General features: G+C 39.9%; 1 protein-coding gene across 1 annotated transcript; it reads left to right on the top strand.

The window, feature by feature from the left end:
- The first annotated feature begins 2,311 nt into the window (after positions 1-2,311).
- On the top strand, positions 2,312-18,307 carry st3gal8 (ST3 beta-galactoside alpha-2,3-sialyltransferase 8). The gene is made up of 9 exons (XM_046381056.1): positions 2,312-2,454; positions 10,641-11,024; positions 11,203-11,326; positions 11,764-11,899; positions 12,413-12,606; positions 12,693-12,872; positions 13,588-13,633; positions 14,642-14,761; positions 15,023-18,307. The coding sequence occupies exons 2-9, from the start codon at positions 10,874-10,876 to the stop codon at positions 15,188-15,190; spliced, it is 1,119 nt and encodes a 372-aa protein (XP_046237012.1). The 5' UTR covers positions 2,312-2,454; positions 10,641-10,873; the 3' UTR covers positions 15,191-18,307.
- Positions 18,308-18,412: the final 105 nt, after the last annotated feature.

The raw sequence follows: 18,412 nt of genomic DNA, 5'->3' as shown, positions 1-18,412 counted from the left end.
CAAAATCACAAATATATATATATATTTTTTTCAAAACAAGTCTGGAGGAGATTTTTGAATTTAGACCACAATGACACTGAAAAAAACTAACCCAGATTCCAGATCTGCTACTATTTTTCAAGACTTGTTTTCCTCAGATGTTTTTTGTCATGTTTCGTTACTATTTTTGTTCTAGTCTATATAATTTTTCCCTACAATTTGTAGATTATAGATAGATAGATAGATCGATACTTTATTGATCCCAAGGGAAATTCAATTATAGGTTATATGTCAGTACTTGACATTACTTTATTCGGACATTGTATTATTTGTATTCGATTAGGACTGCGCAGATGATGCATGTAAAAGATATTGTGGTTTACAGTTGTGGTAGAGTCCTGTTTAAAACACACATCAGATCAAATTACTCTGCAATATGAAAGTCTTACTAATGGTCAAGGATCTGAGCAAAGAAGGTAAGCCTAAATGCATAAATATGTAATAATAATAACAACAACAATAACAAGTCATAAGATTGTGGTATATGCATTTTAGGAATGTCTGTCTGTCCACAGGCCTTCTCTTTTAATTTATTTCTTTCTCTTTATACTCTACTATATCATTATTGGTATTTCTCATAATATACCCATAATATTCATCTGCTGGTAGCCTGTAGTTATCTTGTTCTTGGTCTGCTTCATATAAGCTGCAGATGCCTTAGAATCATTCTGTTCTTCACTGTCTATAGCTTTATGTCTTCCATGTTTGCTATACAAACAATTCAGCTAAAAATATATTAAACCACTGATAAGAAAAGGTACAGTAAAACTTTACTGATCCTCCGCCCATCAGTACAGCAGCACAGCAAACAGAGCAGAGAGGTTGTAAAGTCTTATTGTATGTCTTTCTCCTCTGTGTTCTGCTGGTGTTTATGAGTCTTTCTGTTGTACTCATTGTGTCTATTTTGACTTTACTGAGTTTATTATTAACATTTATCTTTTATAATAGTCTATAAAAGTCAAGTGATAGTATCCTATGTGTCTTCTTCATGACACAACAATTAATTGGTTACATTTTTAATGAGGTATGACACTGAAATAACTAACCCAGACTCCAGATCTGCTACTATTTTTCAAGACTTGTTTTCCTCAGATAAACTTGTTTTTTGTCATGTTTCATTACTACTTTTGTTCTAGTCTATATAATTATAATTTTCCCTATCATTTGTAGATTATAGATTTCATTTGTCAGTACTGGACATTACTTTATTCGGACATTGTATTATTTGTATTCGATTAGGGTTGTGCAGATGATGCATGTAACAGATATTGTGGTTTACAGTTGTGGTAGAGTCCTGTTTATGAGTTTATTTCACATCAACACTCATCAGATCAAATTACTCTGTAATATGAAAGTCTTTCTAATGGTCAAGAATCTGAGCAAAGAAGGTAAGCCTAAATGCATAAATATGTAATAATAATAATAACAACAACAACAATAATAATGCTAGGTAGGCTGGAAGAACAAAATAAGTATATAGAGCTAACTTACAAAAATGCCTATCTGTAAGCACCAATGACCAAAAACATATGTCTATACATAATTCAGGTCTTCCCTTTGTAATTGTATCGCACAAGAGGAGCACAACACACCAAAACACTACACAATCACTTTATGGTGCCCCAGTGGGGCACACTTAGCAGCAGAGTGGGCCCACATCTAATCCACAGTGGGTTACCCATGGCAGTCTCTTAGGAGTATCTCATGAGGCAAAACTACAGGGGGCCTCCCACTGGACAGCCCACAGGGAGCCCATGTGTGATTGGTGTTTGTTTACCCCCGCCCACAGCAAACCCACACGTACAGTGGATCCGCATATGTATGCTATGCTAGGCAGGTATTATTTAACATATGAACCATTGCTACTTCATGAAATGTGAACTATAGTGTTTATAGTCCATACAATCAGTTAAGGAAAGCAACTTAAACAAAAAAAAAACATGAACACAGAATATTAAATCATAGACTTGGAAAATGTGAACGTGAAAAATGTGTTTAGGTACTTCTGTAATTTATTATGTAATGGTGATGAAACTCCTCCGCTGGTTTCATAGACGACCATAACCATTCCTGAGCTAATTGACAGTTTTCGTGTATTTTATTATAGACTGCTGTCTACATGCAGCGCCACTTTAAATTAACGGTTTTTCAAATGTTGAGACTTTGAAACCTTGTTCTTTTTGAGACACACAAACCTCGCGAAACTCATACACTCACGCTCTCTACATAATGAAAGCACACACAAAACCGCACAAGAAATTAAGAAAAAAAGTACTGCCTCCCTTCACTGCCCGTGTGCCCCCCCCCTCCCCCCTCCCCCCTCCAGGTGGGCGGGGCCTTTCAGCTCTGCATCATCATGCTCTCAGTTCTGCAGATTCACAAAGAGAAGGGAAAACCGTCCGGCCGGTACCACAAGTGAGTGCTTCTTAGTTTGTTGTGAACGATGCGTTATGCTGTTCTTCCGGCTGTTTACTGGGTCAGAGTAGGTCTGAAACACCTCCGCGCGTGTGTGTGAGAGAGAGCGTGTGGCAAGCATGGTGGAAACTTATGACTGGAACTCTCGGAAAGTTTCAACCAGACTTCATGCAGTTTTTTTTTTTGCTGATTGTGCCGAATGTTGCCGTCAGGATGCTTCACTCTTTTCGGTGTCGTTTGTTGTAGTTTTGTGTGTATGAGAGGGAAAAGAAAGCGAATGCGAGAAGTAGAAGACTGAGACAGGAAAGAGGGGGGGTGGGGAGGGGGGTTACAGAGCTTTTTCGGACTGTCTATCTCAGTTAGTTTTCTATGTTGTTCTTTAAATACCCGTACAGTATTTATATGGCTTGTCTGTTTGGTCTGTGGTGACCGTAATGTATTTTTCAGTGGTATTTCGATATTGCTTTAAAAGTGAGACCTCTGGCACTACCACTGCGTACTCTCCTCTATTTCTACAATAAACGTCTTTCATAGCGGCTTTTATAACCCCAAACTCAACATTCTGATTGTATTCTAAGAATTTTAGAAGCTACTCTGTCGTTACCTAATTGCAGGCCAAGTTCAGTTTACCGTTAGAACTTCGCCCAGCACGCAGACTCTGTTAACGTCACTAGACTGCCGTTGCCTCCTGTAAAACCAGCGGGTTAGTCAGTGTTTCCCACAGCGTCCATGCTATTTTCATATGTGTCTTTGTAATATACTCGTCCAGTTTTGGCCTTACTGTACTTCACTGCTGTGTCATCTAGTACCACGTAATTTACCTTCATGTACTTCATGTATTTAACTGTAATCCGCTGCTATAGAATAATCTAACGGAGCGGTATTTGTATAGAACCACAAAGCACTCCTGTAGTAATTTTTTGGTTTGTCTTATTCACAGTTTTGACTTTACCGTACTGTACTTATGTGTCTTCTTCATGACACAGTATTGCCTGTGCTTTTCTGTTAAAATATAGCGGTTGTGTGCATTAATGTAGTTGAATCTCTTTCACTTTAGCAAAGGAATACTAAAAGTATGTCTGCCATATTTTACTCTATTTTGATTTCACAGTACTTCAGTGTATATTATTATCTTTTGGAGTATTCCTATAATTAGCCTTAGTTAGCTGGTAGTCTGTAGTTATCTTATTGGAGGTCTACTTCATGACCCATCCTGCAGTCTTTCAGTGATATTTTGTGTTTGTGTGTGCTTTTCAGTCACTCTTCAGACTTGTAATACCCCTACAGTAGTAGTTAGTCAGTAAGGTTCTTTTACTGTATTCTTATAGTATTTGAATAGTAGTAATATACACCACCAACCAGAAACTTGTTGAAAACCTTTGACTAGACAGTTTATTCTTGAACATCACTGTAACTTCCAATAGTACTGCTGTAATATTTTTTGGTGTGCTAAACTGGGGTGTGCTTACATTCTGCAGTATCACTCCAGTTTTCCATAAGTATATCTAATGGACGTGGTGCTCTTCTGTTTTCATGAATGAATATTAGCAACTTCATTATGCTTTTTATGCTGTTTTATCTACTTGTAGTCTCTTTCCATAAAAGGCTATTTTACTTGTTTAATGTCCTCTTATCTTTATGTAACAGTATTAGGTGTGCCTCTGACATTCAGTGATAAATTTAGACATTTTGTCTTTTGATGTGTGTTTGCAGTTGATTGAATATTACTTTTCTCTGTGTGTTAGTGTTTGAAACAGTGTATGATGTGATGTGTGGCTCTGTGTATACAATATTTCAGTTGGTGTGATAGCAGGATACTGAAACACATAACATAATAACAGATAGAGGGACAGGTTGTGTGGTCTGTGAGTCAAGCCTCCCTGTCTGTATTTGGACAAATGTAATTATAGAGGCCAGATTCTAAATCTGAACTAAACAGATCGTTAGAGACCTGAAAGACTGTTTCAAGTCAGTTCTAATTCTGCAGCTCAGAATCATAGATTTCTCTTAAATCTTTCCAGTCTGCCGAACATATGAGACTTTTTATCGTTCAGGAATGAAAAAAGGAAAAAACGTCTGGAAGAACAACAACAGGAGGAGGTCCCTGTTCCAGAACAGGAAATAAGTGGATACTATATGGATAGAGAGTGGATGCGTGTGCACACACACACACACACACATATATATATATATATAAGTATATACACACACAAGGTTTATGTGTGTGTACATACGTACACTACTGGTCTAAAGTTTTAGAACACCCCATAAAAACAATTGAAGTTTTGGCAGATGAAACAGCTGAACACACTCGTGGCATTCTTTCTACAGTGGAAATCAAATATTCTTCAGCTTGATGGGACTTAAGTCTGTGGACTTTGCTGGCCACTCCATGTTTTCAAGCTTACCATCTTGTTCTTTTCCTAAGGTAGTTCAGACACAGCTTGGACTTATCTTTTGGGTCATTATCTTGCTGTAGGATGAACCCCTGACCAGCTAGGCGCATACCAGAGGGTACTGCATGGTGCAGCAGAATGATGCGGTAGCCATTTTGGTTCAGGGTGCCTCTCAGTCTGTACAAGTCACCGACCCTGGATCCAGCCCATCACGCGTCTTCCTGCATGTTTGACAGTTGATATCACACACTGAGGAACCATTCTTTTGCCTGCTTGGTGCCATACAAGAATCCTGCGTGATGAACCGAAGATTTCAAATTTTGATTCATCAGTCCTTCTTCCAGTCTTCAGTAGTCCGTTGGCAGTGTTTCATGGTCCAGGCAAGCCTCTTAGCAATGACTTTCTTGCTGCAAGTCGACCTGTCAGACCAGCAACTCGAAGTCTTCTCTGATGGTGATGGTGAAGGAAACTGTACTCACTGACATCTTGACTTTCTTCGCAATTTCTCATTAGGAAAGACCTACAATTTTAAGTGTTATTTGTTTTACTGTAAGTTTTTATTTCCCAGCTTGGGATCAATTAAGTATATCTATCTATTTATTTTTCTCGCCATTTCTATAGAAACACACTCCTATATATATATATATATGTGTGTGCGTGTGTAACCTTTTCCTCTGGTCTGGTTAAACCTTTAGGAACTTCATCTTGGCATTTTTTCCGTCCTGTGTTCTGTCAGTGACACTTCAGCGATGTCCTGTTTCTGCTATCTTAATGGAAAACACAACATTGCTTTATGTCCAAAACCCTGCAAAACTATTGACATTCCCATCAGCCTCAGCTTTACTTTCTGTTTGTGCTTGTTAGCATATGTTAGTGTTAGTATGCTAACACTAACATACTAAATTTTTCCCTAGGTTTTCCTAATGACTAATTTCCTTAGTCATTTAATTGTTATTTAAATGTAAGTTTAAAGGACATTTAAGTAGCTTTAAAAGTTGAATCTTCCACTAGTCAAGCCATTTAAAAATAACACTCAGAAAACAGGCAAAATTGAGCACAGTAATATAATCTATAAGGTAAACTCTTGACCAAAAAGCCTTAATCACCCTTAATCCTCAATAACAGCTTAGGCTCAACAATTAACCACTGTTGTTGACATCAGTTTGACAGTGAAGATGTGGCATTTCTGTAAATTGTGGCCTTTCATTTCCACAAGACAATAACATATGTTATTGTGACAGTCATTATTCTGGCACTGCACTTGCAGTAATTGCAGCCCAACTTCCTCCTTTCTCTGCTGCTTCTCTTTTTGACTGCAGTTGTATAAACAGGGATTTTAGAAGAGTGTATATATTTCCTGAATTGGAGGTTGGTCCCACCTTCTTTATTACACTGGCTGGACAGGTGGGCTCATGTGAATACAGCCACAGTGTAATTTGGGATAGGGTTGGGTTAGAGTTAAGTTGAATGAAATACCTATTATTCAACTTCTGCTTTTGAGAAGGTGACAGGCCTAATGAGATTAAACACTTTAATTTGCCAGGGTCTCATTTGCTGGATTAATCAAAAATGGACATTCCTGTCTGCATATTTTATCTAGAAATAATATCTCAAGAAAAAAATGATCTAAAAAAATGTATTTATCATGACATATGATTACATATACTATGACCTGATAACAGTTTTGAGCACAAAGCAGGTTTTGGTGATTGGCAGACCTGCAGATATTTTTAAACATCCTCATTAAATACAGTGGGCTGTACCACATGTTTATTGGTTTAATCTTCATCGTGGTGTGCATCAGATGTGGCTTTCTGCTTATTTAGCTTTCCTACATCCTGGGTTAGTTTTTATCTGGTGCAGGTCAGGTGCACAGTCAATTCAATATTAACTCCTGAATATAGTCATTTTTATTGTTTGTTTGCTTTTTTCTAATTTCTTGTTTTTATGGAAACCTTCCTCAAATCAACCCTAAGCTTCAGTTTTGGGCATTACTTCCGTTATAGACGAGTTTGACTGTACTGGGTGTTGAGAAGAGAGAAGCCTCTTTTACACAGTGTGTTCTGTGTGTACAAAGGAAGAAGATATGTCATGCTGCGATTTTATATCTGGAATTAAAATAGAGTGAATGAAAGAATTGGAAATTTGTAGAAGATATGTTCTTTAATTTATTCACGTTGACCTAAAACAGCAACCGTTGCTTTATGTTATGTGTGTTTGTTTCTGTTCCATCCCATTTTGTGTCATCATAAAGACAAAAAAAAAAACGCTCCCAAATTATTTAAAACCCAGCAGTTAAACAAAAAGCCTCCACTTCTTTGCAGAGGGTTGACAAATATTAGTCTTTAGTGCCGTGGCAGTCTCTGCGAGAAGTGAAATCGTTCTTCTTCTGTGGTGTCGTTATTTTCCAGCTCATCTCTGTGCTCCATCAGCAGAGCAGCTGGTTTCCATTCTGGTGTCAACACAGAGACCAGAGGTCACAGAAGGAGAGAGAGACAGGAAGGAGTCACATGTTTTTCTCTGCACAGGAAACCATGTGACCTTTAACCCCACCAGCCTTACACCCCCACCTTCAAACCCTAAAATAATATACAGGCACTGTGACTCAGCTGATAGCTATTAACCCTCCACTGTCATCTTAACTCTGTAAATGTATGTGTCCCCACTGTAAATTCCAATCTCAAAGTTTTCTTTTAAAGGAACAGTTGAAAACTTGAAAAAAAAAGAAAATCCAGCCATTAAGTTAAGTCAGATTTAGTTTTAGGGTTCTTTTAAAATGCAAAAAAAAGTAGCTCAAGTAATTTAATCACGTTGTCCTTCAGAGAAAACGGAAAACTATTTTCTGCCAGTTTGGTTAACGTCTCTAAGTACTGAAATTCACACGAGCCTCAGCTGCTGTTGCCACAAAGAAGAAGCAAGGAGTGGTGTGAACTAGTTACAGCAATTTCAGAATGCTTAAATCTGCTGCTATGAATTAATCACTGATTCAGTCCGAGAAATAAGTTACAAAGTGTGATTAGCTTCAGCTTAACATCAGCAGAGTGCACCACAGAATTCGAAGCTCTGTGATTGGATGTTTGTCACTAAGTGAACTGTGCCCTGGGTGTTGCCGTCACCTCACATAACGTTCTTCTGTACATCGTCTGTTGCATTCAGCACAGAATTCAAAGCTCTGTGATTGGATGTTTGTTACTAAGTGAACTGTGCCCTGGGAGTCGCCGTCACCTCACATAACGTACTTCCGTACATCGTCTGTTGCATTCAGCACAGAATTCAAAGCTCTGTGATTGGATGTTTGTTACTAAGTGAACTGTGCCCTGCGAGTCGTTGATAATGTACTTTCATACATACTTTGTACATAGTCTGCTGCATTAAGCAGTGTCAAAGCTGCGAACAGAAGCAAGTCATTAACCGCCTGCCCCGCTGGACAATGACACGGCTAAATAACAAAACTGCAGCGACATGCAAGCCAATAAAACAGTTTACATAAATGTGACCTCTGTCTACTTCATTCTTTATATGTACAGTCAGTTCTTTCCAAGAATTAGTTTTTAACAGAGACGGTGATCCATGTGTCCGTGTTTTCTGTGTGGACAGATCCAGATCAGATTCTGAGCTGATCGGTATGCTCTGATCTGATTCATCATTAGAGTGTTTTGTACCAGGACAAGTTTGCACAGTAAACATGGAACATGGTCGGACTCTGTGCTAACATGCCAATACAGATGCCCACCCAGAAGCTTAATTTCCTGTCAGGAACTTTTCCTGGCTTTTCCTGAGAGCATTGCCCTTTCGTGCCACAAATATGGGTGTGTGTGTGTGTGTGTGTGTGTGTGTGTGTGTGTGTGTGTTACTTTGTTTTTGAAAAATCACACTTTGTGTGGTTGTAGAAATTTGGTAGTAATTGCATTGATTCTACAAGTGGCTACAGTGAAATACAGAACTTATTGTCTTCATCTCTTTGGTACAGTAAAGAATTTTTGTCGGTTACACAATCTGGCTCATGAGTCATGACAAATAACAGGAGATCCAGTCTAAATGGAAAAGATTTGCAAGTGCATTAATTAAAATACAGTAATAATTTAAAAGTATGAGCTGTGTAAGTCAGTATCGATCAGTGTGTGAGCAGATGGGTCTGTAGGAGGGCCGTCACAGTCATTAAGAGGAATAAAGGAGTGTTGCAGAAAAAACCACAGTGCTTAATGTCATCTGGACCTAATTTTCTTGGGGCACAGGAGATAATTAATCTAACTGGGCTGAAAATTCTTTTAAGTTAAATGATTTAAAATTAAAAGAACTTTCAGTACACACATAATTATTTGCTGTGCCTGAGGAAAATCAAATCAGATGTCCAGTGTAGGTGCTATAGAAATCCAGGTCTGTTCTTGTCAGATTTATTTTGGCACTTGAAGGTTTCTTCAGACGTGAAGTGAGGTGACCACAAGGTGCTGCTGGTGAAATGAAAAGTCATACTATTAGCACTGTGTGTGTTGAACCTGTTACAGCAAGTATTATGAAATAAAAGATCACTTACACAAGAGAGTAATGAAGAAACTCACATACCGGTCAGCTGATTCAGGCTGCTCTCACACACAAACAGAGAGAGAGACACACATTGAAGCAGACAGGAGCTGAAACCGGAGGAGCTGAACTCAGTCCAGATCTGATTGGTATTCAGAGGCTGAGTCTGTCTGAAGGGAGACATTCCTGCAGGAGGAGAGGAGAGGGGAGGTGTGGGGTGGGAGGAGGAGGAGGAGGGAAAGGAAGAGAGGAGGAGGAGTGTGACTTCACTCATCCCCCCCCGGTTCTATGTACTGTATACAGTATGTAGTACAGTTGACTTTCATTCAGTTTGATAAAGTAACTTAATACTATAGAAAATAGTGTTATTTGGAACTTTTACAGTGTTTCCCTCAGGCTGTGACAGGCCAATACACATTTAGCTGTCAGAGGAGCTGTTTCAGAGTTTCCAGCCAGTTTCTCTTCAGGGCTTAACATTTGGAAGTTTGTCATTTTGTTGGCTGTTTCTTCAAACTGTAGGTTTCTTACCGAGGAGGACTTCACACAGTAGACACAACTACCAATGATCTTTCTATTGGTAGTTGATGGTCACTGAGCAGTATATTCTGTTTAAAGTCAAATGGCTATTTAGTCTAGTTTGGGTTGTTTGTTTCATTTCTGCAATGTTCTAAATCTCGAACTTTTGATCGGTTCGTAATTTTATTCTTTTATTCTTTTGTATTGTTTTAGCGCTGATGGGAGCGTGGTTGGTTAGCTTCATCATCGACTGACTGAGGGGACTGTCAGGGTTCACCTGTTGAGTTTTCAGAATTTTGAATGGAAGTGTGTCTTTTGGGGCTTGAATTTAGATGTGTTCAGCATGTTCTTGCTTGTTTCTGTGTGTTTAACAGTGATGGGAAGTGTTCCAGTTCAAGATAGAATTTGTCTTTTGTATCATAACATCCTAATATAATTGATATAACTGCTTTGCTTGTTATGAATTGTTTTTACTTCAGAGCATTTGTCAGATGATTATTTTGTTGTGGATAGTTAGTGTGTCATGGATAAGGGATATGTCTCTCGATAAATGGTACTGAATTAGGTTTCTGGATCAAACCCAGAAGCCTGTTCAGTCTGCAGCTACTGGGGGAATTTTTGGCTTCAAACACAAATGTAATACTGTGATATTTTATAATGTAAAGAATTATTCATTTGAAGCAAACAAATATAATTTTTCTGTTTATTTTTGATGCTGATTCTTGTGTCACTGTGTCTTTCTGTCTGACTCAGGTATGACCATAGAGCCTGTCTCCACCAATTGGAAAGCAGCGTAGTTCACAGGACAGAAAGTTACAGGAAGTTATACACTCAGACCTCATGGAGATAAAGCTGAGTGGAGAGATGACAGACCAGGGTAAAATGTCTAGATGACAAAGTCCAAACATGCTGACATAACAGGCTGAAAGACTGACAGCTCAACAGCTCCCTGCTCTTGCCGCCACCCACTCAGCGTCCGTCCAGCCATGTTGTTAAGGAAGAAGGTGTGCGTTGCTGGGGTGATCGCTGGTGTCCTCTTGCTCATGCTCGCCAGTCAAAGCATCCAAAGGAAACAGTTCCTACCTCTGTCATTACCTTTGCCCATCAACCAGGCTACGCCCACCAGCAGGGAGACAGGTGAGGAGCTAATATCATCATCACAGGGAAAAATCATCATTGCGCTAGTATTAGAGGTAAAAGGACTAGTAGCTGTAGTAGTTTTAGTATTATTATCATGATAGTATTAGTAGTATCATTAGTAGTAGTGTTATGATTGTATCACAGAGGTGCTGACTCAGCCTGTTTTTGTTTGCAGTACCCACAGTGCCTCCCCCTGATCTCACCCCCGAACCTCCCAGGACCCTCCCTCCTCCCAGCATCGTCCAATCTGAAGAAGAGAAGCCTTTAGAAGATTCCCAGGATGGCCTAACACACAAAAGGTAGTGGTCTTCATGGGTTCAAAAAATTGTCCCCAAACTCAAAAAGACCCACAAACATACTGCCCAGAACCCAACTGTTATTTTAAAGCTGGGTCCCCAGCCCATGCAGAACTGGGAAATGTTGGACATGAACCTGACCAAGAGATACGTTATTAAGCACCATTTAATCTGTAAGGTTCAATGTTGTCCAAAAAAAGAGCCATTTGAAACTGTTTTTATAAAGTAACATTTGACTGTGAAGACATGGGCCAACATAGTGTCCTTCATACACTTTGCTATAGAAATGGCTCCTACCTTTACATCAGTAGGATAATAATGATAATTAGTTTAATATCTGACTAGTATTTCTGGTGCTGACTAGCAAGCCATGTAGAAACAGTTAGTCAACTAATCCTTGTTTTGTCTCTGTCTGACTCCTCTGTCTCCTGGTCTTTCAGGCCATGTGGTTGCGTTGAGTCCTGTATTTCAGACCTGGGGAAGTCAGACTGGTTCAGTCAACGCTACGACCCCAAACAGCAGCCCGTTCTCCGAGATACCGACAACTTTGACCCAGACGCCCTCAAATGGTGGCTGGTGAGGACAAACGAAGTGTTATTGTTAGTGTTCGGATGAGAATAAATAACAAAAACTACAAAAATATATTCATGCTTGATGATTTTTTAGTGTGAGGTTTGAAATTCAATTCAAACGGTCAGGTGGTCAAAACCATTAGTGAAGATCTGTATTTTCAGAAAACTGAAATGTAAAAAAGTTTGAAAATAGATTCTGAATTAAAGAGTCAAATGTCTGATTGTTTTTCAGTGTTGTTGTTGTTCAGTCCTACTGCAGAAACCATTAGTAGAGGAGGTCTTAAAGGAGGGCAAGGGGGAGGCAACATCTGATCTGCAGTACACTGCATATACTCAGTGTGAGCTAAGAAGAGCAAGCAGAGCTGTATGCTGTAGTTACACTGTAACTGTAAAAGCATTTATGAACAATCAGCTTAAATATGTAGCATAAAACAGGCTGTTGGAAATGTCTATAAATGAATATAAAAACCTTTATAAAACTCACTAAAACAATGCAATATGCTCCGCCTCTCCACAGAATCTTCAGCGGTCCGGTAATGACCAGACTATAGAGAAAATTATGTCAGAGATGTTCCAGGTCATTGCATCACCCACTGTGGACTTCAGTCCCCTCCCCTCTCGTTGCCGTAGTTGCGCAGTAGTTGGCAACTCTGGCAAACTGCTACATTCAGGACACGGCCCCCTGATTGACTCCTACGACTCCATAATTCGGTATGCATATCCAAGCACGGACATTTGACCATTCCCATCTTCTTCTTCTTCATCTTCTTCATCTTCCTCACTTTTCTCCCCCACAGGATGAACAAGGCAGTGACTCGGGGATTCGAGAAAGATGTTGGGAACCGGACGACGTATCACGTCCTGTACCCAGAGAGCGCAGTGGACATTAAGCATGGCGTCAGCCTTGTCCTCCTGCCGTTCAAACTGAGAGACCTGGAGTGGCTGACAAGCGCGCTGTCGACTGGCACGGTCAAAATGTACGAAAGATCCAGCAGAAAAATACATTATACACGTTAGATACACTTAGATGAAACTAACGTAGTCTAATACAGCAGCCCTGCAATATGTCCTACATTCATGAATGTTCTAATGTTCTGTCTTTATAGAAACTGTTTCTGAGAAATAAAAATCACAAGCCATGTCAAACAAACCTGTTTTGGCATCAAGCTTTTCTACATGAAGTATTTCTATTATTTCTGAGAGGTGTAGTATGCGTCCACAAACTGCAGGCTCCAAAATGAAAATCAACACCTCTCTCTATAGTTTGATTATAAGTTCCTGAAGGTCAGATTTTATTGCAGTGCTGTTGTTCTGGAATGTGTTAGTTTTAACTTGGTGAGGACTGAGAGCATAATCAAGACCCAAATAACATTTACAAAAATATAGTAAAAATTTCCAAAACTTTACATATGTTAACAATGAAGTGAAAGTACACACATCATGTACAGACACAGCCCTGAGTCCTTAGTTTGTTTTGATGCACCAGAATATTAATTTAAGTTGATTATTAACCATCCATCCATACATTAACCTCACACAGGATATGAAATATGAAAATCTGTGTTACACATGTAGTGTATACATCAATATATATGCATGCAATTAGATAAAGAGAAACATAAAATACTCTATATTATTCTAATATACTTAAACTATATTATGACCTGTAATTCTTTCTGTGTGTGTGTTCAGGACCTACATGAGGGTCAAAGAACGAGTGCAGGCTGATAAAGACAAGGTAAAAGAAATGCTCCATCCTGCTGTCGCCACATCACAAACATAAAGCTTAATAAATAAAAAAAAAACTCAGATGTTTACATGCAGTTTTTCCACACACAATTTAGAAATCTGATTCTTGTCCACAGAGTTCAATTCAGTTCAATTCAGCTTATTTATATAGCTCCAATTCACAGCAAAAGTTAGCTCATGAGAAGGAGCACACAAACAGAGATGCGTAGCAACAGCAATAATACCAGAAGTATTGGAACTGTAGATAATGATAATGATGAAGTACACAGAAGGTAACATAGTGATTATGATAACAATATTAGTAACAATCATAATGGTACCAACTGCAGCAGAGTAGTAATAGAAATAAAATAGATTATGACTAAACAGTAGTAACCACAGTAGGTTTCAAGCAGGGCCGCAGCAGGAGGTCCAACCACGATCCATGAGAACCTGCGAGACGAGAAAGCACAAGGACTCCAGGGAAGAAGTTAGTGTGTTAGTGAGTTAGTGATATGAATTAATGGAGAGGAAGAAAGAGCTCAGTGCGTCGTGGGAGATCCCCTGGCAGTCTAAGTCTATAGCAGCATAACTAGGGGCCAGCCTAGGTCAGCCCTAACTATAAGCTTTATCAAACAGGAAAGTTTTTAGTCTACTCTTAAATATAGAGAGGGTGTCCGCCTCCCGGACTGAAACCAGAAGATGGTTCCATAGTAGAGGAGCTTGATAACTAAAGACTCTGGTTCCCAATCTACTTTTGAGGACTCTAAGAACCACAAGTAACCCTGCATCTTGGGAACATAAAGCTCTGGTGGGATAATAGGGAACTATTAACTCTTTAGACATGAGCTGTTTTTAATATTAATTTGCAATTGTGAAATCAAACTGCAGGTGCCTATCAAGTGCTGCAAAAACTGTGAAAACTGCCAAAGAGCCACTGAACACTTTAAACCTTCACCATAGTAACGCTGTCTGTGTGCGTGCGTTTGTGTACATGCGTGTGTGTGTGTGTGTTTAGGTTTTGGTGGTGAACCCCATGTTCTTTACATATGTTAATGATCGTTGGAATGAGCGTCACGGTCGCTACCCGTCCACTGGCATGCTGGCCATCATCTTCGCTCTGCACATCTGTGACCAGGTAGGAGGGAGGGGGCGGAGTCTGTCACATGCATACAACATACATGCTGATGTTGTCATCCTATTCTGTAATAGTGCAGACTGCTGAGAAGACTTGTCCTGTCGGAACATTAAGGGACCCAGAAATATTTGAACAACCAAATTGACATTTTTCTTTTATATCCACATTTGACCATTCTTGTCTCAGTATCCCTGCACCTTGTGACGCATGCAAGGCTACTTGTTGCGTTATGTCATGGCTTCACTTCCTGTCTTTGCTCAGGTGTCTGTGTTCGGTTACGGTGCGGACCAGCAAGGGAACTGGCATCATTACTGGGAGGAGAATCGGTATGCTGGAGCCTTCAGGAAGACTGGCGTCCACAGCGCAGACTTCGAAACGCAGGTTATTCACCAGCTTGCGAAGGAAGGCAAGATTAGTCTGCACCTGTGAAGTGACCACTGACCTACAGACCCGCAGACCTGGTACTCACTGACCTGCTTATCTACAAACCAGTAGATCTACAGACTGACAGACTGACTTGCTGACTGACTTTCAGACAGATGCACAGACTGACAGACACACCTGCAGACATGCTGACTGACCAACAGACCTTTAAACTGGCCAACAGACCTGCAGACCTGTTGACTAACAGACCGGCAGATCAGTCACCACTTAACTGTTAGACCAAGAACCAGCAACATCTCTTCTGGTATCCCGCTGAGTCTGGCAGAGTTGCAGCTCTCCTGGCTGTCCTCTGGCACTGTAAAACCAAATTTGAGCCCACTCTGGACCGTATATGGCTGCCACATTTTGTTCTTTTGGGTTTTTTTTTGGTTGTTGTTTGTTTGTTTGTTTTTTTTAAGGTATTTGGACAGGATTCACACATGCTTACTTTTTGCATACCGTTAAATCTGCCTTCAGTAAGACAGAGGTACACCAGATTGAAGCCAAATCTGGATCACCTGTGGAGAGAGCCTTCAGGGTGGGAGGAGCTAAACATGCCACCTCCATCAGGTGAGCAGGACTCAGATATCCTCCCTCTGCAGCCTCATGCTGAGTTTGTTTATTGGGATCCTCCACTGTTGAAACAGACAAACCGTCCTGCCTTGTGTGACTGCAAGGATCAACCACACAGGTTTTGCTCTGAGCGGGGAACAACCACAGACTTTTTATCTATTTCTTTTTTTTTAATTGATATTTTATAGACATTGTACAGGGATAAATATCCTCATTTTTATCAAAGCACTTTGCCTTCAAGAAGTAATGGCAACTTTGTTGTTGCTTCTTTGTCCAACCATTTTACAAAGACTTTTTGTATCTTATATCATTTATAATCCGTCCATTTAGTCCTAAAACAAACCATCTCAATTTGGAGGATGTTTCTGTCTGGACAGACAGGAACTGGAAATGGGAAAAGTTCTCCAACATGTCACTTTGACTCTTCCTGTCTCAACAATATAGCTGGAGACAGCAAGAGCAGAAGCCTGTTTTCAGTTCTCAGCCTGTGATTGAGCTTCTCCATGTGATAATAATAATAATATGATTCAACAGTCCACAGCTTTTCAGCTGATCAGACTGTCCAAAACAGGAACACTATATTTGTGTCAGATATGTTTAAAAGGACTGGGTTTCCAGCTCCTGTAGCAGAAAAAAAATCAATGTTAATCAGTTAAGTCAGACTCAACAGCATAACTTAAGCTGTGACTCCATGAGGAAAGCTGCCGACTGTTGAACTTCATCAACGGATGAGTCACAAAGAGTAGGAGACGGTGCGCAGCTTTTAACTAAAGATTTATTGAACAAAACTCAACAAGGACAAAGTTAAACTATCAATAAAATCACCAGTGTGTGCAGTGCAGGAATGAATGGAAGATGTGGTGCAATGTACTCAAGTCCAACCAAAAATAACAACCATATGAATGAAGCGAGACTGACTCAGCAGTCAGTCCAGCAGGTAGCCAAGGAGTCAGTCTGCTGTCTGTCTGCCAGACTTCCTGTTAAAGGTATACGACAGCATGCAGAGTGCTGTCACAGTACTGTGAATGTAAGAAAACTGTTGCAGATTGTCAGTCACAGTTGTCTGAATGGTGGATTTATTTACGCAATCAGGAATTTCGGGACATTTTCACACTGATTTAATTAGAGTCTGAATCGGAATCTGATCATCTTTTTTGGAATGATTATATATTTTCTTCCAGCAGTTCTTTTGTTTGCACAGGGCTACTCTACAAATCCGGTGTTCTTCCCATGGGTTGTGTGCACCTTTGATTAACGCCACACAACAACTAGATGCCGCTAAACATTTGATCAGCAGGGGCCATTTTCACACAAAGTACATGATTGGTTATGCTGTTGCTTGTTGATGCGTACAAACCAAGCCCTTAGAAAGAAGCGCCAGGCCTTGGAGCTAATTTGACATAGCGGGAAAACCGTGTTAATCACAATGACGCAGGATGGTAAAATCAGGAAGCCTCTTGACGTTGCCCAATGTCTGGTGATCCGTTTCCAGATTCAGACCAGTCTGCCAGGGCGAAATCACTCAGTCGAGAGCTCAGTCAGCTTCAAACAAACTAAATGTGCAGCTGAAAAGCCTGCAGTCATAGTGAGTCATTCCCCCTGGCTGTGTCCCACCAACTCTCCAAGCTCTGTCCAGTAACTGTGTCTTTGTAGTCCCAATGCTATGAATCGTAGTTTAAATTGGAATAACAGAGCACGCTTTCAGACAGTCTTTTCCTAGAAGTTATAAAAATTGTCACATGCAGCTGTTGGAAATAGACATTTCAGGCGCTGTTAGGCGATCTCACAAGCTGCTCTGAAATTAGTTCGGCTGCAGTTTCAAGTTTAACCCTGTCTGTCAGCAACAAGTTGCGTGCTTTTTTGAAACCTGAGAACGAAGTCGTCATAAGCTGTTGTTTAATTAGAAGCATCTGCTGCTTGCTTTTGTAGTTTTCATTCACTGCTGAGATCTAATACTTTGTTGGCTTCTCTGGGAAAACTTCCCGGCTGGTAAATGGGGAGATTATCCACTTGATGAGCCACTAAATGACAGCGCACCAGCCCTCTGGTGTCCGGTGCTGGACTTAACATCTGGATGCAAGGTTTGGGAATCTGGTAGAAATATTTACTTCCTCACGCTGCTAAAAAAAATATAAGCTTGTATAAGTATATTTCCAAAGTTGTGCTTATTCTAGATTCCCTGCTGTCTGGAAACTTATAATAAATAAGTAAAATAAAATAACATTTCCTTCAAGGTTACAGGAAGGTGAAGATTAAATCAAATCAACCAATCAGATGCTGGTAATTCCATCATAACGACTTTATGTGTTTTTAGACAGACTAACCAAACAAGATGTACCTATGATGTATTTGCAGTCATTATAGCTTTAATTCAGCTCATCATATTTAAACCATGACTGTTAAAAGAGAAAGAAATATCAGTTCCACTTGAACAACCTGCTGATCATCAGTTCATGCATTCGTAGTTCCAGACAGGAACACTGAGATGTTTCCAAACAACATGAATCCACCGCTGTCATTTTGAATGAAATAAAAATATATGAAACAAAAGCACAGCCTTTTTTTCCATCAAAAACTTTGGAGGTAAATGTTGACAAACTAGAGCGGCACCGTGGTGCAGTGGTTAGCACTGTCGCCTCATAGCAAGAGGGTTCA

Source organism: Scatophagus argus, chromosome 3, assembly GCF_020382885.2.
Source record: "Scatophagus argus isolate fScaArg1 chromosome 3, fScaArg1.pri, whole genome shotgun sequence".
Classification (NCBI taxonomy): Eukaryota; Metazoa; Chordata; class Actinopteri; family Scatophagidae; genus Scatophagus; species Scatophagus argus.
This window is presented reverse-complemented; position numbering and strand designations above follow the sequence as displayed.